At 33.4% G+C, this 22,668-nt stretch overlaps 2 protein-coding genes across 5 annotated transcripts in view; both read left to right on the top strand.

The window, feature by feature from the left end:
* LOC119645116 (protein alan shepard-like) overlaps positions 1-22,668 on the top strand; it is a 202,489-nt gene that overhangs the window by 21,341 nt on the left and 158,480 nt on the right. For 2 of the 4 annotated variants that reach the window (XM_038045035.1, XM_038045039.1), the window contains exon 2: positions 19,534-19,589. The gene's annotated coding sequence lies outside the window, so the exon portion shown is untranslated. Of the gene's footprint in view, positions 1-7,559; positions 7,649-18,764; positions 18,925-19,533; positions 19,590-22,668 lie in introns of those variants that run through there. The other 2 variants (XM_038045036.1, XM_038045038.1) reach the window with 2 other exon arrangements.
* LOC119644949 (putative phospholipase B-like lamina ancestor) overlaps positions 3,779-22,668 on the top strand; it is a 23,887-nt gene continuing 4,997 nt past the window's right edge. The window contains exon 1 of the mRNA XM_038044693.1: positions 3,779-3,871. Coding sequence (XP_037900621.1) covers positions 3,779-3,871 — 93 coding nt within the window. The remainder of the gene's footprint in view (positions 3,872-22,668) is intronic.

Here is a 22,668-nt window from a genome sequence, read left to right as displayed (position 1 = left end):
AATGAAATTTAGCGTTTTGTCGTAAGGATGAACACTATTGAAAAGGGTTCGGATCGAATCGCTTTTTTTATAATTGCATTAAGCTAAAATTGTGTAAGATATTTAATTGTACACTGTGACCGGCTATGGCATTTTCACTTGCTTTTTTATATGCCTGTTAATGCAGAACATATCTGCTCTTTAGATCCTAAAATGTGGAAGTGCTTACCCTTGTGAACTTCATTATACTAAATTCTTTGATAAGGGAATTAACTGTGGTACAAATTTAGACCACATCGTTTCGCGCTTCTATACAAGTCTTAAATTGCGAGACTTTAGCCCGATTTTGCTAATGTCCAACCTTGAAAATATTTAGATTCAACGCAAAGTTCTCAGGCAAAAGTTTTACGTTATCGAAATTGTAGTAGATAGACAAACGAGAAGAAGAAGAAGCTATATCTATAGCCATCCATGCTCCTTGCTGTCAGATTCATATCACCACACGCGTTATAAATAATTGGCATTGTAAGCGAAAAGCATATCTCGTCCCCTCGTTGATCATCACTGAGTATTTGAATACTCAGATGAATGTCGTATAACGGTTTGCTTATTACTTTAGTTATTTTGTTTATAACATGTAACCATATCCGATAGCAAGAAGGATTACGAAGCACTTATTAAGTTCGGTTAGTTATCCATTTCCGTCTGTCTGTCGCGTTGACATGATGAAAACAGAAACTTGAGACTTGAGACTTGAGACTTAAGACACACATGTTTTTTTTTGTTAAACTGTAAATGAAGAAAAAAAGAAAAAAAAAAAAAAAAGGGAAAAAAAGAATACATGTATAATAAAAGAATACTGAAGTCTACTCGAAAGAGAAACGAAATCTTTAGGTAATTCCTACAATATAGATATCCATTGGGAATTTAGGCGACATATTTTCTAAAGCTGCCGGTAAAGCAATTAACGATCGTTAGCGATTTAGCGGCCAATCCTGCCTATGCTGCTCTTTAATGAAATGCTTCTTTAAGAAAAAGAATGTAAACGAAAAAGTATTTTTTTTTTTATTTTTTTATTTTATTTAAAACACGTAATGATTATATTGATATTAAATAGTCACAAGTTTTTCTTGATCATTGTCTCTCAAAACAGTGGCAACTGCTTTTATATTTTAGATTGAATAACGAAGAAAAAGAAAAAAAAAAACAAAAAATGTTTCTTTCGTTTTTCTTTTTTTTTTCTTGTTTTTTTTTTTTTTTTTTTTGCTTTATTTATTTATTTAGTTTTTTCATGATACATTTTTCAAATATACTTGTAATTTGTTATTACATAACTCAATACACTCAAGCAAATGATATATAGCTTTCAGAGTCATTGTAATAAAAGCTTGAATTTCAATCATACACACTCTAGAGTTTTAACAAATATCACTTGAATTATTTAAAGAGCAGGTAATAAGATAATAGTGATTATATAGTTCAAATGAATTATTATTATTATTATTATTATTGTTGTTGTTATTACAAAATTTTAAATGAAATATTTAATTATTTAATTACATCCCCTATCAGGCCGGAAATTATAACTCATTTCGCCTTTTTATATTTTGACATGCCCCAAAACCTTTCCCATATGAAGTGCGTGCGCATATATATATATATATATATATATGTATATATATATATATTACTGATAATTGTGCATAATTTGCATAACAATTTTCTTCTTTCTCTACAGGCTCACGTTTCATTTTACAGAAAGCATTTTGCAAAACAAAAAAAAAAAAAAAAAAAAAAAAAAATAATAATAATGTGATTTGACAGAGCCCCTGCTCTCGTCGAACATTGTTTTTTGTGTTTGCCTTAATGCGAGCTCTTCGATGTTTGAATGACTGATAAGATTACACATTGTAAACTTGAATTGCTTTCTCAAATTATGCACTCAACAAAGCGGCATGGTAACGAGCATTTCACGGCAAAACCTTGATCTTGCATTTAAAAAAAACTATATTGAATATCAATCTGCCGCTGCCGGTGTAAATGCAGTGTCGAATGAACAATTTTCGAGACTATTAAAGTATTTTATATCACGTTTTGGTTTATTAACTTGATTGATGCTCAAGCAGATCTAAGCCTAAGAGTAGGGAGGCTCATCTTTCAAATGCAGATTTCTGGCCCCTCCTCCGAGCAAGGGATCGTTAAAATGGTTAGGTAGTCAGTGCACTCGTGTCTTAAGTGATATTCGCATCTCCCATCTAAATTTCCAGCTTACTTCGTAAACTTTGAGGCTGCATTAACATTGAAAACTTTTATCGAGTTTACGCTTCTTTGCCCATTAAGAATAAGACTTAAGAAGAAGTTTAGCTAATTTATAAACATTCTTGAAGGCTTTAACATATAACATGATGAGCAATGGACTGACGGCTGTATATAATTTCAAAATTGGGATATGAGAATAGATAAAATGCTGTCAGGGCATAATTAAACTTAACACGGCATTGTATATAACAGCGATTTGCAAGTTCTTTGCAGAATGAACACTGCTGCTGACTTGTTTGAGAACAGACCTTCTTACCATATAATAATCGAAGGATTCTATTCAAACTTAAGATTAATGGTCATCAACGTTTTAGAAAACTTCAATTTTATATTGTTTGCCTTATTACTTATTATTACAGTTTTAACAGCCTCCCTCCTCTTAATCACGCGATCAAAGCAGTTCTCAACTCGAATATATTTAAGATTTCCATAAAACTTATCAGCGCCAGCTGCCATAGCTAAGTATGTGCATTAGCATTTTTTGCAATGTTATTTCACTTTATAACCCTACTATAGGTTTCATCATCAGGTCGTATATACTTGTAAGCTAATAAGTAATTGATATGATAAATTTTCCCCATGCTGGAGTCGGAACAGTTGAGATGGATGACAGGCAAACAGGTAGACATAGCTATATTGACTCAAAGGTGTTCGCTGATTAAGGCAATATTTACTTCTGGGAATACATCTGGGCTACCTAAGCTACACAATTAGTTATAACGTAGCGTCCTTTTTGGCGAACAAGAATAAATAATATTTGAACTAAATCTATTCCTCTGCTGCATCCTTTTGATATTTGCGATGAGGTAAGAAGCGTTTGGGGCTAAATCTGCGAAGTACGGCGAGTAGGGGAGCAATTCGACTACCAGCTATCCCTAGTAACATCTTTTAGCCGATCACAGCATCATCGCAATTCGTATGGCCTCGTTTAAGATGAGTTAATCGTCAATTAAATATTATTTGCCGTTACCGTAACACTTTTCAAGCCAACACTGGGTTTCAACGGTATTTTTCCATAGCTTTGGCAATATCGGAATTATCGTCAGGGAAAACCTTGTGATTCATAAAGAAGTAATCGAAATGACATGAGACGGCGCATGAGATTTGATACTTTCGTGAGATAAAATGGATTTTTTTGTTTGCTATAGCATATAAACGTTTGAACGTGTGCACCTGTTGCCGAATTTTGATCAGACGAATTACTTAGGTTTAGAGAGTTAAATGCAAACGATAAATTGCGCTCTCTAACGCGAAAGAGGGCCTTATAGCAAGCTGCAGTACCAGATATAAGAGGTTGTGTGTGGTGTCCAAATTCTGTTGCTTTAGCAAAGTGAAGCCTATGTAACACCCCCTATTATTTAATCCTCTTCGATTTTGGAATAACTATGGCGACCACGATCCCCGTAAAGTGGTAGCCAACTCTCCCGTTGGATAGTGAATGTGAACATTCATGCGCATCCTGGCACTCGTTCAGATTATAATGCTTTTAGGTTTTTCCTTGGGGGTTAGTAACTGCCGCCTAGTGGGCGTGTGCCCAAACGATAAATGCAGTGCCATTTCAGCTATAGCCAAAGTAAACTCTACCGCACTTGAGATTTGAAGCCACGTACACTGACTTGATAGTCGCGGATCTGAAATACTCGGCTACTCATATGAATAAATCTTGGATCTCAATACAATAGCAAATGGCTTCCGATCCTGTCGATTGTTTCTTCAGGGGCTAATAAGCAGTGATATAACACACCGCCGAAACTGTTTACAAATCACTTCAAAAAAAAAAAAAACACTCTTAAGTAAGGTATCACCCATATCAACTGCACGTCATTCTACAATAGCTTCCCGACAATAAGCCCAAATTTATCAAACATATTATATGAAATAAATATGGTTCGGATAATAAATTGTCTACTACAGCCCTTTGCAGAAAAGAGAAGAACAAAACAAAAATAGAATATTCTTTTGCAAGTAAATAAAAGATAAAGAAAAAGTTAAATTGCGTTACTTATGCTCTCAACTGTAGTTATAGTTTCTAATTGTGTAACAGTAAGCCTGGCGATTCGATGAGGGCGGGTATTTCTATATTTGATGCGTCAGATGTAATCTTATCCTGCCGCCATAAGTTTTCGTGGCTGAAGCTCTAACATAATTGTATTTTCTTCTTTTTTTTTTTTTACGCACTGTATGCTCGCATATCTAAAGAAGATCAAAGACTTGAAAGATATTGAATGGGTTTTTTGATTTGTATTATCGTACGGTGTGCGCCAGTTCTTTGCTCAACGTAGAATTCTGAGTTGAGTTAGAGAGATATTCCTCTCTTTTTCGATGTTTTTTCGAAAAGTCGCATCGCCAACTAAACCGATTAAAAGTTGGAGGCGAACGCATTTAGTTCATAATTAATTTCACTAACATAATAGAATTAATTAAGAACTTGAGATAAGGAAAACTAAATATTTATTTTTAAACATCTCTCTCTCTCTCGCTACATATATATAAATATATATATATATATATATATATGTATATATATATAGTGTAGTATTTCCATTTGTTCAAGCAAAATATTTTTATTACTCATAACATTTCCTATTAATTTCAAACGACTAATTAATTATTAGCTAAATTATTAGTTAAATAAATTTTTTTTTTACGTTTTTGCTTTCAATTGTTCACATAATACACACTTTCAAAGTTTTACGGATAGCTGTTATTATAATTGATTCATTCAAGAGTGTGCATTGAAAGGATGAGAATGTAGGAGTGACATATATAAAATCAGTTTTCATTACAAATGACTCAACCGATCGAGTGCACTATCTTAATTGTAGAGGATATTATGTTTATATGCATACGATTAAGTTACCATATTATCCCGATAGCAATTAAAGTGTTACTTGACTTCACTCCCACACATAATATGCAAAATATATGATATCCAGTTTTATGTATATGTATATAGAAAGTGCGTACGCTTTGCTTTATTTATAAACAAGTTAAGGATATGGATCAAATTTTGTTCGCGTTGCTGAGTACGCATTCTGTCTAGTCATTCAAATTGGCTCGCGACCGAATCTTTTTATCTATTATTAAAATATTTTTCAAGAAAATTTTTTCCCAAACTTTCCTTATCAGATATCTTTACAATTAAGTCGACCTAATACAAACTAATGCAGTGAAGTATTTAAAATCGCACTTGAAACAAACATAGTCAGAATATGTTTTTTTGGTAATTGGAATTATATAGAAGGCGAACCTACTCTGACCTATTTTCTTTCTTCTCTTTCTGACCAATACCTTCTCTTAGAGATTACGAATACCCGGATAGAAAAAATTTTAAAGTTTTTTTCAACTTTTAATCGCTAACGCCGGAAGTGGAAACTTGATCTTTTTAATTTCCGTAAGAATGTATGGTTATTTTCAAATCTCTCTCTTTCTCTCTCTCTCTCTCTTCAATTTTGAGCCTTTCGTAACGTATTAGCAGCAACGCAGTTATGCTCAAAATGCGAACAGACAGCCAATCTCATATTTCACATTAAGATTTCTGTCCGTTACGTACTTCTAAAGAGAGTATCCACCGGATAACTATTCTCATGCCACTTTCGTTGGTACGATCAATCTACATTAGCTTAAAGTTTTATTGGAAATACATTTATTTTGGTGAAATTTGAAAAATCCGCACCGCCTGTCTATTGGTTGTTGGAACGCCCACTTTCACCAGATCAAACTGTCAACCGGGCATGAGCTGATCACAAATATGTCCTCAATAAAAAAGAGAGATATGATGATGAAGTATTGCTGGCTAATTTACCCGTCCATGATTAGATAAACACTTTAAGACGAAAATTGCTTTCCCGTATGTAGGTAGCCCCCTAGCGGTTACTTCTTACACATTTAAGCATGGCATTGACTGCCGACGATTGTAATTGGAATATAAAGGAAAGACGAAGTAGCGCCGATGTTTAAGTGCTGCATACACTGTGCATGAGCATCCATGAGCATATGCCTCCTTTGTTGTACGGGGCCGTGTTCTTGCAGATAGAACCTGGAAACTACCGTCCATTCAGGCGGTTTGTGCCGTAATCTGGGTCTCTAATATAGTCAGCGTGAATGATGTGAGTAATGCTGTTAACACTTCGCGTGGTTGTTCTTTCTACTTTGTATTTGATCCTTCTACGTTGACACCACACGATGACGAAAGTTTGCATCACTTCTACAACATAAGATATAAGATTAAGATAAGATAAGATTGGACCGCGTCACTTTTGAAGCAGAGGGAAAGAAATCACGCGGAGTGTGTAGAGTGTAGAGTGGTCTCTCATGCAAAAGATACCGGATAGAGATGGAGAACAGACCCTTGTGCTACACCTGGATCATAAGCACATCAAAGATACATACTTTTGCTATTTATTTTTTTACCAAGTTTCTATTATACGATAAGGTCACCTTGGCGTCACTTTTATTATTAAACGTCTCATTAGGAAGGTGGGCGTTTTTTATTCCAGTTTTTACTACTCTTATTAGCTTTCCTTTAGCTTTAAACGGATTCATACTTAAATGAATGCAACAACCATTATAAGTAGGACAAGCAATAAATGAAATTGAACAATGACGATTATACGATTAAATTGAGTCTGCTATTCCCGTTACTTAATATTATATTCTCATACTCGATATACTCAAAGTATATTCCCACGATTTGAAAGCATTTAACAAATCTAATATAATCTCTCTAATGGATATCATACAATAGAAGTTCAAGGTTGCTTCAATGTATCAACATTTTCCGGCTATTTTTCTTTCCAATGCTGAACATATACTTAACTAAAGAAAAGAAAAGAAAAACAACAACCAGTTTACCTTCAATTATGTGATTTTGCTTACACGATCAGTCAGCTGTTCTCTCAGCGTAGCAACATAAAATTAGTTTTACATACACGTAGAAACTTATGGAAATTCCTCGAGAGTCAAAAAAAAAAAAAAAAAAAAAACAAAAAACAAAACAATATTTTACTCAATGCTATGCGTGTGAAGCATTTAAAAAACCTACTCTCTTGAGTAAAAAAAAAAAATATCGATACGATCCAGCAGCGGAGGGTTGAGCAGCGGGTCGGTTATCTCTCCGTAAATTCACTAATAAAATATGTTGTTGTTTTTGTTTTTTATATGACAAGAGTTTCTAGCGTTTTCATGCCGATAGAACCTGATAAATATTTTGCCTAGAAATTTATAGTAAATTCTCATAGCGGCGATACTAATATGTCAGCGATTAGTTTAGTTTAGTACGCGCTCTCTTACCGTTAAAACGCCAACGAATATATAAAAAAAAAATTTTTTTTATATATATGTTAAAAAGGTAAAAAACTTATAAATAATCTACGAAAGCAAAAAAAAAAAAAAAAAAAAAAAAAAGAAAAGAGGAAGAGAAAACAAATAATAATAATAAATTTCTTCCAAAAATATATTTTCTGTTTATTTTTTGCAATAAAAAAAATGTTCGAAAATTTATATGAATTTAAGTACAAAAAACAAGAAGAAGAAAAAGAAAAGAAAACCAATCAAGTGTGAATTTTAAAGTTCTACTTTTTTTTTTTTTTTTTTTTTTTTTTTGCCATATATTTTTTTCTGCTTGGTTAAAACGTGTAATGTATTTCCGTATTTTGTCTTTTGTGTGTGTGTTTTTTTTTTTCTCTTTCTCTCTCTTCACTTTCGCGCCCGCTACTTAACGTTTTTTATGTTTGCATTTTTCACTTTTTCCTTTTATTTTGTATAAATTTTTGTGTCATACCTTTACATCTTCGAGCTATACGTATATAAATACATATTTAACTTTCTATATACGTGCGAGTACACTTTTCTGCGAACGCTTTATAATATTATGCTTAATTTTTAATTGAAAGCATATTTCTGCCTATACGTAGTCTAAAAAAATGAAAATAAAATTTCAAAAATCTTAACAAGTTACAACATCTCTCATATAAAACCTAATGCTTAATTGCTAGGCAAACAAATGAATTCATCGATATCCTAAAAAGTTTCCAAAATATTAGGTGATTGCAAAAATTCTGATCACTTTTTCAATTAAAAAAGGCATCAAAATGATTTTCATAATTTTCTACAATATTTTACAATATTTCTGGCATATCGTGTCGAAAGAAGTTATGTTGATTTGTCAGCGATTTTACCCACCGACCCGTTTTCGCGCTTCTTCAACTTTGCGTACCCGTGTGGCAGCCAGCCAAGCCATGCTGCATCGATTTGACCAAGTGATAATCAGGAGTCGCCATGCCTGGAACAGAACGTGGCAGAATCTCCCTCCCATTCGAACTGCAACAGTGTATTCTTGCAACAAGTTGCCAAACAAAAGGACATTTGCAGTGAATTCGTGTCGCCACTTCTCAACCGTTGAACCCAAAAATGACAATTGAGATATGATGGAACAGTGTCGCCATAAGCTTGTGAATGGGTTTAGTCGGCTTAGGCAGCCGATTTCCTCAAATAAATAACAGAAGTAAAGCGTTTCGAAGAAGAAGAATTTTTTGCGCATCATGATTAGCGTCGGCGTAAGCTGAATAAATGGAAAACTGTTATTTTACAGAGTGGAAAGTCAAAATTATCGAATTCAATCATTATGTACACTGGTATTTCCCATCTAGAGGTCGCTGATCAAAATATTTGCAAAGACCTCATATATATATATATATATATATATATATACCAGGCTCTCCGCAAAAATTTCCCTCTTAAACTTTTAGAACCTTTGCACAGGCAGTAGTATAACAAAGTTTTAATTCTTGCGCACGCAGTAGTTTCTATGTAAAGTATAAAAGTGGAATTTTGAACGTTAGTTCTCATTATTCGGAAGGATATTTTTTATTTTTTTTTTTTATTAGAAATGGCGCAGTACAAGTTTTCATCATCGCCGTGCCATCATAACTTTACATATATATAGTATTTGTACGTTTTTTTGACGGATTGCGGTATCACTTTCTACGCTTGTATGGCTGAAGAATCGATTGTGAATAGAATATTAATTCTTATAATTTATTATAAGCGACTTGAATTTTAAATTGAATTTTTTTTCTTGTCGAATATCTGTTGTTGTCCTATGGCAAGTTAGAACTTTAGAATATAAAAACAACATATCTCGTGATAATATATCTAAAGGAACAAAATAGAGTGCTCCCACGAACCGGGTCTACATTCGATTTCAAGGTCGCCTAGTCAATATCGTCACGTGACAGGAAAAGTCTATAGAAAGCTAACATAAGAAAACGATTCTGATCACTTTAACGACTTTCTTCTACATTTGTACCACTTAATGAGTACTCGAGATCTGTATATTTTTGAATTCAAAAATTTCAGTTATCTACTGGATTTATTATTATTGAAATTTATTTAAATCAAAAGAATAAATTCTAGAATTAAAAGTAAGATGAGCACCAGCAACTAAGACTATCAGCTCCTGTTTGATTTAATAATCGGTCAACTATTTGAACTCTTTTCCAAATTTTTTACTCCATTCATTTGAAGACAGAGTGTAATTTGAAAGTGTACAGACTGTACATTTTCAGAAATATAAGTAAACTTATGTAAAGAGGACAAATCACGCCAAAGGCAATTTCTAGCTAATATCTGCATTCTTCGAAATGGGAACTCATCTAAAGTTCATAAGAAGATATTTCAACCTATTGGAGAATAGTAAGAATGGTAGAAAAATGTGTTCATGTCTCTTATAATATAATTAAGATTAGAAAAAAAAAAAAAAAACAAATACACAAACTAATTTTTCATTCAAATGTGGTCGAATTTTTTATACCCATCACCCATCACCGGTTCTTCTGTAAAGGACTGAGAAAAAGAAAGTTATACTAACAATATTGCGCGGGTGTCGTCTGATTTTTTGTGTGATTTCTCCATTGTAGAGTATAATTTTGGACAAATTTATATTGTCTACTGGTTGTAGGTTGTATGAGCAATGAGCAAAAGACCCGGAAAGCAAGGTTGTTTAAAGTTTTGGTTTTGTAGGCGTTGTAGGCGTATTCTTTCGCTTCTTTGGGGTATATTCCATCTGTTTTGCATATTTTTAGGCAATATCTCCTTCTTTGCGAACGAGAGAATTGTGTGCCACAGATTCTAAACATTTGGGTATACGGACAAATAAAGGGAGAATGCTTATTACAGATACTGCATAAATGGGCAGATGGACATGCTTAAGTTGCATTCCGAATTTGAAATTGGCCAAGAATTTATATACTTTATGGGGTTTGTGAAGCTTGCTTCCACATTTTATAAAGGTGCTGAAAAACAATTAACTTTTAATATTGGGTCGGCGTGATCAATTTTCTTTATTTTTGTACAAGCCCTACAGTATCGCTCAAATATTTGCATATTTATCTGCTGTAAGGTATGAGCAAAACTCAAAAAAAAAATCGTTTTTTTTTATTTCTTTTGCAATGCACAGATGTTCTGAGTTTACGTAGTACTGTAGACGTGTCGCCCGATCGATTTTACCCATTTTCAATATCAACTTTCGTGCAATGTTTTTTGCAAATTTCAAGCACCAACAGCTTCATGTTTGCGGCCGGGAGACCGACCTTACAGAGATGGACAGACGGACATGCGTAAATAGGATTCAGAATTTGATGCTGATCAAGAATATATATATATATATATATATATATATAGTTTATGCGGGTCTTTGAAGCTTCTGTCCTTGTGGGTGTGGCAAACGTTTTAACAAAACGAATATATCCCCCTATTCGTTAGTGGTGAGCACAAAAAAAAAATTGTAACAAAAACTCGATTCAAATCCATTCTCCAAAAGAAAAAACAAAGTAGAAAAATTCTTTTATATCCATCATTGGAATCAAATAAATTAATGCATATATGGACGTATATATGTATGCGTGTATATATATAGGTATAGATATAAATTATAGAGCTTGATGATGATCTCTGTACCATATATTTTGGATGCATATAAACAATGCTTGTGATTGCAATAAATCAGTCAAGTGCGTGTAACACTTTTATACATTTTTCTCGTGTTTTCTTGCTCGCAATTCTTTTTTGGAATTTGATTGTTTTAATAGATTTGTAGGTACGTTTGTACGTTTGTGTATGCATGTAAATTTTGTTATTCTTCTTTTTTGATTATTTATAAATTTATTAACTCACGCATACACATTAATGTCAGTTTCAGTTTATTAATCTGTAGATCTCTGGAACGCGAATAATTCATTTGAAATGTTTACGTTTTCTACAACCCCAAGGCGAACAAGTAAAAAGGATTACACTTTTCAAAAATAATTTTCTTTTTTTCTTGTTTTTTTTTGTTTTCATATTTCTTAAAATTATTTAGGAACAATGATTTCATTTTCTATTGAATTTTAATTATTCATCATCATTATCTCCTAATAGCTTTGCAAATTAAATTTTTTATGCTCTAGACTATTATCTACCTATTGGTTTAAATTACGATTGGTTTTATTTATTTATTTTTTTTTCGAAGTCTCATAGTTTTTCAAATCAGAGGAGAGGCTAGCTACAATTGTATAGAAGAAGGGCAAGATGTTATGATTGCTAGCATAACTAACATGTTGCATCTGTATGTTAAAATGAACAGTTATACTTATCGGGGTAATTAATTTTTTTTTTTGCGCCAGCCATGCCTTGCGTATAAGAATTAATTAATTGTAAGAAAAAGGGGAAATTTGCTTTACTCGATTTTCTCAATTGTGTATTGTATCGCATTATCATATATATGTATTTAATATAATATTTTTATACAGCCATTGGCCGCATTTTTTTAAATAATTATATAAAAATTGAAAGTTCATTGATACGGGCGTGGAGGAAAAACTTAAACCCTAAACTTGAAACTCTACAATTTTAAATAAATAAATAATTATCAGCTTTAATATATAATAGGAATAAGAGTGGATGGGCCGACCCTTTCAAAAACTTTGCTACTATGATAGAGTAGAGAATGGTAAAATCAAAAATTATGGAGGACAATTCTTTCAAGACAAGGTTTAGCAATTGTGATCGGGAGCTCAACCTATCGATAAGAAAAACAGTCAGGCGGTGGAAGCATCTGCCTGAATTGTGATTCTACGATCTACAAATATTTCTATGTGAGCGAATCTTTTTCATCCAACAGCTTTATCTTAAAAAAAAGAACAAAAAGGACGAAAAAAACTAAATTTGGGCGTGGTTGATGTCTTGCAGTCCATTTGAGCCATTTTGTTTTGACACAGCCACTCCTTCACGTTTGAGCGTATCGTTAGCAGCTTCCCTGGCCGCTCCTTATCTCTCAGTTCGCATTTCCCTTTGTGATCATTAAAGTGTTACATCTACTATATATACATATATATTAACAATTATTTTTATATAAATATATATATATATATATGCGTATTTAGTTTGTTGTCATCTCTAGCATGCTCGCGGATGAGACATGTATACAGTCCGATATATCTAAGACTTACTGTAAAAACAGAGAGACAGAGAGAGAGAGAGAGAGAGAGAGAGAGAGAGAGAGAGAGTTTATTTACAAAAAGAGATCTTGTTTCTAAAAAGTTATATTTCAAACTTAAGGTTTAGTAATGAATCTTTACACACATGTTTATATACCTCTACGCCTGTGCTATCTATTCATCAATTAAATGATAGGCGTTAAGTTTAATAGAGCTATTGATTTAAATAATTAATTAATTGCGTGTTTTTTTTTTTTTTTTTTATTGTTTCTTTGTTGTTTATAAAAACGAATATAAAAGATTACAGTCTCGAATTCGCTCGTTATTGTATTTGGTGTTCAATCATTATAAAATTTTAATTGAATTTTTTTTTTTTTTATTTGCAGAATAAACAAACTAACGTTTTAGTTTATGAAATAATTTATATTATATTTAATGAATGCCAAAATGTTACTTAATACTAAATAAGTTTTATTTTTACATATAAAATATTTGTTCTTCTTATGTGTTTACGTGACATGTATGATATTCGGAGAATAAGATTCGATTCGAAACACAAGTTTTAATTAAATGCTATACGATGTAGCGAAAGGCTTTAGCAGGTCAAAATGCAGACATATTGCAGATTCGTTCAAACTTTTCTAAAAAAAAAAATCGAATCTTTTGTTTTTTCTTTTCCTCAATTGATGCTTGTTCTTCCCTTTTCGAATACGTGGAAGAAATTTCATCATCCGCAAAAAATGTGCTGTTCGAAATTTCGCGATCTTCCTTAATCAACCCGACAATCAAGGGTGTCTACTTCAAATAAATCTCTGCTCAGGAAATTGTAGTTTATTGTCTTACCTCCTGATTGTTAGTTCATTTCATGGTCTTCTAACAGATCTTTTGAGAAAGCATTTACATTGAATTCAAATCGTTTCTGTGCGCTAACCGTGCTTCAGCCTTTGCATCAAAGGGACATCAGTTGGGGTCATGGCGATCAATATTGCTATGTGTAATCATAATTACGGTACGACTCGTCTTCGAAAAATTGTTAGAGTCTTGCTACCCAATCATACAAATTTTACATCAAAGCCGATGTTAAGCGGGTAAAGAAAGGTGAGAGGTGTTCGATAGATGCTGCAAAACAGATAGAATTGTAGCATCAAATCCTCGTAAAACTAACAAGAGGGGAAATATTTGAACTTTTAGGGTTTGATGGTCCTGGAATCATGGACTAATAGGAAAAGATAATAAACAAATTTATTGCGATAAAAATACATGTGGATTAGACCTGTCAAAATGTGTCTCAAGTTTCGAATTTTTGAACTCGACAAGTAACATAATTCAAACAAGTTTCATTTGAATTTTTTACTGCATCGTCAAAACAACGTTCTCCGGTAAGCCGGAAAGGATTTTTTCGATAGGTTAATTAAATTTTTTTACTCAAGCACTCAACACCTACGTCTTTCATTAGATATAGAAAAGTGGATTAAATGATTTTTTTTTTCTTTTGTTTTTAATTCAAATTTGAATCAGTTACGCCCCCCGCCGCAGAATCCCTTGAGCTAAACATGTCCACAGAAATTAGTTGCACTGTTGCCAAATTCTTAAAAATATTTCAACAATAATTCCTTTCTATCCTAATACTTAATGGTATATGCTCGATAACTTCCTGAAATCCTATCATTATCCCGCCTGTTTTCCTTTCATACAAAAATTATTTGCAAAAAAAAAAAGTGGTTTTTTGAAACTGTTAAGTTAGCAACGCAGGGATATTTGAAGCGCTAATTAATCGCAAAATTTAAAATTTATTCCATTTACTGGATTACCTGATATGAGGTTAGTATATTTTTGTACACTCACTACCTGTCAAATATTCGCTTTCTCGAATAATGTAACGCAATGAATACAAACGACGAGATTCTTCAAAGCACACATACACATACGGTTGTTATCAGCATCACCAGCATCACCAAGCACCGAAACTACAATTACGATATGAAAAAGTTTATCGTGACGATTTAACTATCTCTCGGGCCATGTTGATTGCAGAGGTGCCGAACTACTATGATTATACAACTGATCATGTAGCCCCATTTTCAAATTGTAGAGCTTGGTAAGCAGAAGGACTGAAGATCAAACGGACAAAAATACTTAAGCAGATCGCTTGATGGCGCATTTCAACGCGCATTTCCGTGGACGACATAACATGATCGAATTTGAACATATTATGGAGGCTTGCTTACGCTTCTTGCGATTTGACGCATGTTTGCAAATAAATATATTTTTAAATGTGTTGTATGTTGTGTGTTGTGTGTTTTGTGTCGAAGCTTGCGTTCATTGATAAATTGTCACATTTGCGAACTTGAAAAAAAAAAAAGAGAAAATTATTATAGTGCGGCGAGGTCAGTCAAAGCTACCTTAATTGCTGCAATTAATTCTTCACTAAAAATTATACTTTATTTCCGTGTAAAGACGCACATTTTATGGGTTCGAACACCCTACAAACACGCTTTGTTGACCTGTACAGTTTTAATATGGGATTGAAAGAAGAACACGTGCGTGGATCAAATTTAGTCTCTGCAAACATTATTAGCATAAAAATTTTCAATATGAGGCGTATTAGGTGGAATGATCGGAAAACCGATTCGATGTAATCCATTTTCAACGGAATTTGCCTTTGGCTTCGACACATTAGTGTAGTAAGTGTAGTAACTGTTGTCAAAAGGTCTTGTCTCAAAAATTATGAATACGCGGAATAACATCAGATGCACAAATAAGCACAAACCGATTCAGAATATGATGATGAATCGATTGTAACACTACAAGTGTATTCATTGCAAGCCCTTCTGATTGTTGCATACATCCGTGCAGACCTAATACACACTGTACTGCCATTGAGTACAAAAAAAGAAAAGAAAAAAAATTAATAAAAAAAAAAAAAATTAAGAGGAAAAATAAGAAATGAATTAAAAGATTTCTATAATAAATAAATTTAAATATTGTATTTTAAAGAAATGTATTTACCTTGAAATGTATATTTTTAGAAAAAATTTTAAAAGCAATTTTCGGATGATGATTAACTTAAGTGAAAAATCTTTTAAGATATTTTCATAACATTTTAATAGAGCTCGTTGTCAGCTGACTAAGCTATGCCACATCGTCATTCCGTTGGTAAGGGAATAAAAATATTCTTCAGAAATACTTCAAACTATATGCAGTCATAGACTGAACGCGAAATTTTACATTAATTAAATCGTATTCCATGTTCGAGGCTATTGCGAACTTGAAAATTTACATGATTTTCATAAATACAAATTCACAGTTAAAAACGTAGCGCAGCGATTTTTCTTTACATCTTACCGTGATGTCATAACGTGTACACGTTGCTTGCCCGTGCATAGAGCTATCGATTATCCAAGTTTGATAACAACCGTGAGAGATATCTGTAAATGTAATATATGGATAAGATCTGTTGAAGGCAGTGTTGGGGAAGTAGTTGGGGGGGGATTTAAACCAAGGGATTTAAAATATACGATAACGGACGTAATCTTACTGCGAGTTTTGTATACCTTACACCCAACTTGTGGTACAGGGTATATTAAGTTAGTGCGTTCGTATGTAACATGCAGAAGGGCTTAAGATCAACCCACGTTTTATTATACCGATCGATTCAGAATCATGATCTGAATTGATCTAAGCCTGTCTGCCCGTCTGTCCGTCTGTCCATTTGATGCTTGTCCGTGTAAATTTGTGCTCAACTCTACAGGTCGCAATTTTTGAAATATTCTGATGAAATTTGTTACAGTAACGTGTTCTGACCCAAGGACAAACGCTATTGAAAATTGTTCGGCTCAATCCGTCGTTATATGAAAAAAAAATTGTACCTTACAAAATTTCTCGGCAAAAGTGGCTAAGTAGTAATATTTCGGCACTCTAAATTGCTATGAAAACTTTGGACCGAGTAAGACAATTTTTGAGTCACCTCTCATATAACGAAAACTGAGGGTCATACGACAAAAGGGTATAATTTTCAATGCCTCACGAAGAAATAATAGTAATTCAAAAAAAAAAAAATTAACTGTAAAAAATTTGGACCATATCGGCCTATTTTCTTGGATCCTTCCCTAATAGAGATTTTCACAAAAATTGACCCTTTGCTCTACAATTTCTAGAGCGGAAAAGTCTAAGTTTTAATATGTGGTGATGAAAATTGACTCATAATATTGTATAAAAATTAACTCTACAAAATTTTGCCTATTTTTGGATGCTGCCCGATGTAACGAATCAACTTGCACTACATTGGATTGCGTTTTTGGCCCGCTTCCTCATAAACAAGCACTTGATAACTATGCCTTTATATGGCAACATGATATAATTTTTGTGTAACTATAAGAAAAATAAGACTTGTGTTGGACAATGTGGTGTAAGGTATTTAAAGGTCGGCCTTGTCCGACTATAATGTTCTTAGCTGTTTTATTCTTCTTAACAAAAAATGGCTCAATTTTTTGGAAATTTAAAGTTTCCCTTTCTTATTCTCTTATGCATTATGATTAATAAAAAACTATTGATTCATTCATAAGCGAAGCGATCATAACGCATATTAATGATTCAGTTACGATGATAATAAATTAAATGTATGCATAAAGCATATGTAGAACAAAGGTGCTTGTGCTTGGTATCCAAACTTCACTCTAAAGCGAGTCAAGTGCAATTAATGAGTTTCATGAAATCGACGAATGATGATGGAGGTTGGAATGTATTAACTCAGTTTTAGATGAAGTAAATCCTTTAAATATAGATCAGTGGAAATTTGTTGTGGCTATCGAAATGAATTCTCTCCACCTCGATACGTGTCAGAATTAAGTTCGCCTAACCGTTTATGATGGGCGATGTGGTAAACATGAAATCTAATAATTTTTGAAACGAAAGAAATTGATTCAGAACAGACGTATAGTAACACCAGACTATGTATTAACGAGAACAAAAGAATAGAAGTTGTATTCGTCTTCCGCTCAACTTTTAAGATTGTAATTTAGATAAATGTGAATCTCGTAATAAGCTAAGGAGTGGAGGCATAAATTGAGTTTTCTGATTGTCGGAAAATTTTAAATTAAGGTTTTCAAGTCGTTTATTCATCTTATGTGAAGTTAAGCGTTGATTAAAAAAAATGTAATGAACCGAATTTCCATCTGCAACTCGTTGCTGAAACGAGACGAAATCGTCTAATTTTCGAAGAGATTGATAATGTGAGCCGTAATGTGTGCCACATATGATAATAACGTGCGACAAAAATGGGTGGTCGAAATGAGTGAGCTACATCAACGGTCCCAAAGCTCGGATTGAGTGGGATTGGAAGAGAATTGTGTTAAGAAGAATACAATTCCAGATTAATTGCTCAGCAAAAGTTTGGGAAACCTTAGCGGAAAAGTTTCGGTGCACGTGCAATAAAGCTCGTCCGATCAATATTTGTTTCACTCTCTGAAAATTCAGAAATACCGCTGTGTGATAAAGTAATTTTTTTTATCAGTAAAACGGCAAAGCCTGTCGATGAAAACCTTTTGCTTGATTTCTCATATATGTTTAACTGAACGACATATCTAGTACATCATTACCCTTCGTAGGGACGGGTGCAAAATTCGCAAGATTTCATCTTGTTTGCTTAAAAGCGATGAAATCAAAAACTCACCTTAAGACAAATATAACCTTCTTACTATCATTACAATCGGAATCTTCAGAGTCAACCATCCCTTCGATGGATTGCTTTTGCTAATCAATATTCTAAACATAAGTAAGAAATCCGTCAACTGTGCGATTTCACTTAAAAGAAGATAGAAATTTTAGAAAACTGAAACAGAGATGAAAATTGTTTATAGATATCTTGATAACGGGCCGGTAGAAAAGCCATTAACACTTTCCGGCTAAGAGGATGGGTTACTGCACATATTAATTATACTGTGTATTACATCACTTGTCATATACTTCTACTTCTTCTTTTTTCCTTCTCAGTTCGTGTATCCAAATAGTGATTAGATTGGAGAAAGTCGATCAAAATTACTCATGGGCGGGAGGGGATTGATGTAATTTTCAAATAGAAGTATTCTTAACTTCCTACACGAATGCGATTAGAAAACTTATACTGTTTCATTACCGTATTACTTATCAGCAGGTAAATATATATATATATATATATATATTTATTTAACCAAAGAATATGTATACATGTTCAAACATTGTCACGTCTTTGGTTGTGTAAACACTCATGATTTTTTTTTGTTGTTGTTGTAGATTTTATCTTAATTTTCTTAATTATCTTTGCGTTCGTATCAATGTTGTAGTGCAAAGTCAGAACTGCAGAACCGAAATAGGTTATCGCATAGCCTAGTAAATAGCAAACATGATTATCAAGTTGATTGCTCCAAGTTCAATCCCCAGTATGGCACTCGACTAGCATGCGCGCACCGCTTTAGTGGGCGCTCAATTGATAACGGCATACCATCTATCGATTGGCGGTACACCTCCCATGTGGCCATATTCTATATCTTTTGTCTCATTTCTCTCGACCTGATCATCATCGCGCTTATATAAGTAGATGTGCGGTCTGCTTGTGACTACTCTTTTCGATTACTTATATAAAGCAATTAAGTTCTTCTAGGACTTACGTTATGGATAAGAGTAGATCTGGTCCACACTAAACCTTGAACAATTTTTTTTCCTCCTGTTTTATTATTATATAAATTGATGTTTTAAATAAAATTTTCGTAAATTTTATTTTCAGTACTTCAATGGGTTGAGTTATGGTATGTCTAATTCCTGAACCCGGGACTATAAAAGGTAATATAAATAAATTTATAGAAAATTATTTTTTTAAAAGGAACATAAAAAAATATATGTAAATAAACAGTAATCCATATAATCAGGATATAAATGTTAAGATTCAATCAAGGAAACTTTCCCTTAAAGCCTAAATGTATTTTAGGGGTTTGCAAAACCTAGAAGCTAAATAGTTAAGAAGTTCGACTGTCAAGTCGATATACTTGGGCTCAATTCCCAATACCTTAACTACGATCAGTGAATGTACGATCACAGTTATAATGAGCGGTCGGTCGATGAAGACATAAAACGCACCGATCGGATACAGACGTCCCAGGCTATAGTCACTCTACGTCTGCCTTCCTTCTCTATAGGAGGCTCCACTTCAGCATATACAATGACAGCAATTTTCTTGCATATGTTTTTGTTGCTGAGCTTTTTTAAGATAAAGGTGGTGTGCGTGTGTGTGTGTGTGTGTAGAAGATTCGACAAAACTCAAATATGTTATTTTTTCTAGTTGTTTTTGTTCCAGTTGTATTACTCCGAAGTAAGCTTCGGAGACGGTATAAAGTAATTATTATCCTTTGACTGCATAAGATTCATCGTCCAATTAGCCCTGTATGCTGGTCCGCCATCTGTTATCGGAATAGAAACATTAGAAACAAAACAAGTAAAAAAGTTAAGTTACATATACATACCCATCACCGTTATCCTAAAAAAGACAAAACAAGTAGAAGAACATAATTTTCATGCTCTACAGTATACAGCGGGCGCAGGTGATTTTTTCTACATTGAAAATAAAAAAAGTTTTTGTCATATAGGCATGTGGACGTTGTGGGCGTGTCCTTTGAAAAGTTTAGGTCAGTTCCAAATTCTTTTGCAAATTTGTAGAGGGGGGAATGCTTACCGCATATACTACAAAGTTCCGCAAACAGATATATGGACAGACGAACAGACGGACATGTACAGATGCATTCCAAATTTGAAACTGGCTAACAATTTGCATATTTAATATGGTTTTTGAAATTTACTTCTACGCCTTGTAAAAGTATTGAAAAAACAATTAAATTTTGATACCCCTGTAATATTGGATATGCGTGAGCAATTTTTTCCATTTTTGTGCACATATACTAGAGCATGGCCCATAGAATATTCCTTCGAATTTTTGTGCATTTATTTGCTATAGTTTATGAATAATGAGTAAAAAAACAATTTTGCATTTCTTTTGGTAAACAGAGATGTTCTTAGTTTACGTAGTGCTATGGGCGAGTCCTTCGATCGATTTCGTCCATTTTTAGTAGCAATTTGCGTGTCAAAAACTTCCACTATTTTTGCCAAATTTGAAGCCGATAGCTTCATTTTTGAACATGAATACAACGGACGGACAGACGGACATGATTAAATTGATTTAGGGTCTGATGCTGACTAAAAATATATATACTTTGTGGGCTGTCTGATGCTTCCTTCTGGGCGATGCAAACGTTTTGCCAATATCAATACATCCCAAATACTTGGGTGACGGGTATAAAAGGCGGGGCTTTGCATTTGCATTTATGACTGTCGACATGCTGTTAATGGTCGAGTCGATGCATCCACTAGACAATTTATCGCTATGAACAATGTATAGTATAGTTTTTGTCAGTGTCGAATGAATATTCAAACGACTACAAAATTCAATCGCAATCAAGGGAAAAATAAAGCAAAATATCGTTACGACATATACACACATGATACGATTGATGAGAAGATAAAGAATAACTAATCTTATCAATGACGGAAATTCCAAAATGTTAGCTCAACCCAATGGTTATCTCCGATGCATTTCTCTTCTCGTGTCATAAAATAAAAAGATACTATGAAAAAGAAATTAAGAAAGAAAGTTTTTAAAAAATATTAAAAGAGGAGTTGAGAGAGTTATAAAAATTTAATAATAAAGAAAAAGAATTAATTATATATCTATATATATATATATATATATATATGTATATAAGTTAAAGATAATTTATTTCAATTATTATTTTGCTTATTCAATCTTATAATCTTTCAATACTTTCTTATTCTTCTTTTTTGTATTTTTCTGCTTTTATATTGTTATTCATATACCATTGGTAGTTTAAATGCAACGCTGTTTTTGTTCTTAACTAAAAAACTTCATTCGAATCGACAACATTTGGTTTCATAAAAATTCACAAAAAGAAAACCCGCGATGCGGAAAAGATGATCGAGTCGAGGGCCATACTGTCAGCATTCTCGCTAATGAGTTTGCATTTTAAGTTGGCCGTTCTCGTTATCGAGTAACCGCTAGCGAGAATTGAGTCGATGGTACTCGACAGCGTATGAGTGTTTGTTCCCTATCGAAATCAAAATATCATATTAGTTTGGAGAAAAAGAAATCCATTATTTTTATATGAACTTCAGGACTTTATTTAACATGCTTCGGATTATCCGATTTGGGTCAAATATGCACCATTTTGTTATACGATTTGTTGCCATTTTAAAGGTAACTTCAAAATGCCTCTCTCATAGAAGTCCTGGTCTCCATTTGCAAGAAACTCTAGTAGTCGATTTTCACAATCCTCCCTAGATTCCAATTTTTTATCATTAAAGAAATTTTGCAATGCAAGAAAAAGATGATAATCGCTTGGTGCCAAGTCCGGACTGTATGGCGGATGCATTAAAACTTCCCAACCAAGCTCCCGAAGTTTCTGGCGAGTCACTGTAGATGTGTGTGGCCTAGCGTTGTCCTGGTGGAACACGACACCTTTCTTGTTGGCCAATTCTGGCCGTTTCTGGTCAATCGCTATCTTCAAACGGTCCAGTTGTTGACAGTTGTTGATCAGAATTTAGCGTTTGGCCATATGGAAGCAACTCATAATAAATAATCCCCTTCCAGTCCCAGCAAATGCATAGCAAAACCTTCCTGGCCGTTTGAGATGCTTAAACCGCTCTTTGACCACGATCGTTTTTGCACAGGGTTATCGTATGTGATCCATTTCTCATCTCCAATCACCATCCGTTTAAGAAATGTGTCTATCTCATTCCGTTTGGCCAAGGCTTCGCAGATGGAAATTCGATCCATCATGTTTTTTTCTGTTAATTG

Source organism: Glossina fuscipes, unplaced genomic scaffold (genome assembly GCF_014805625.2).
Source record: "Glossina fuscipes isolate IAEA_lab_2018 unplaced genomic scaffold, Yale_Gfus_2 1, whole genome shotgun sequence".
Classification (NCBI taxonomy): domain Eukaryota; kingdom Metazoa; phylum Arthropoda; class Insecta; order Diptera; family Glossinidae; genus Glossina; species Glossina fuscipes.
This window is presented reverse-complemented; position numbering and strand designations above follow the sequence as displayed.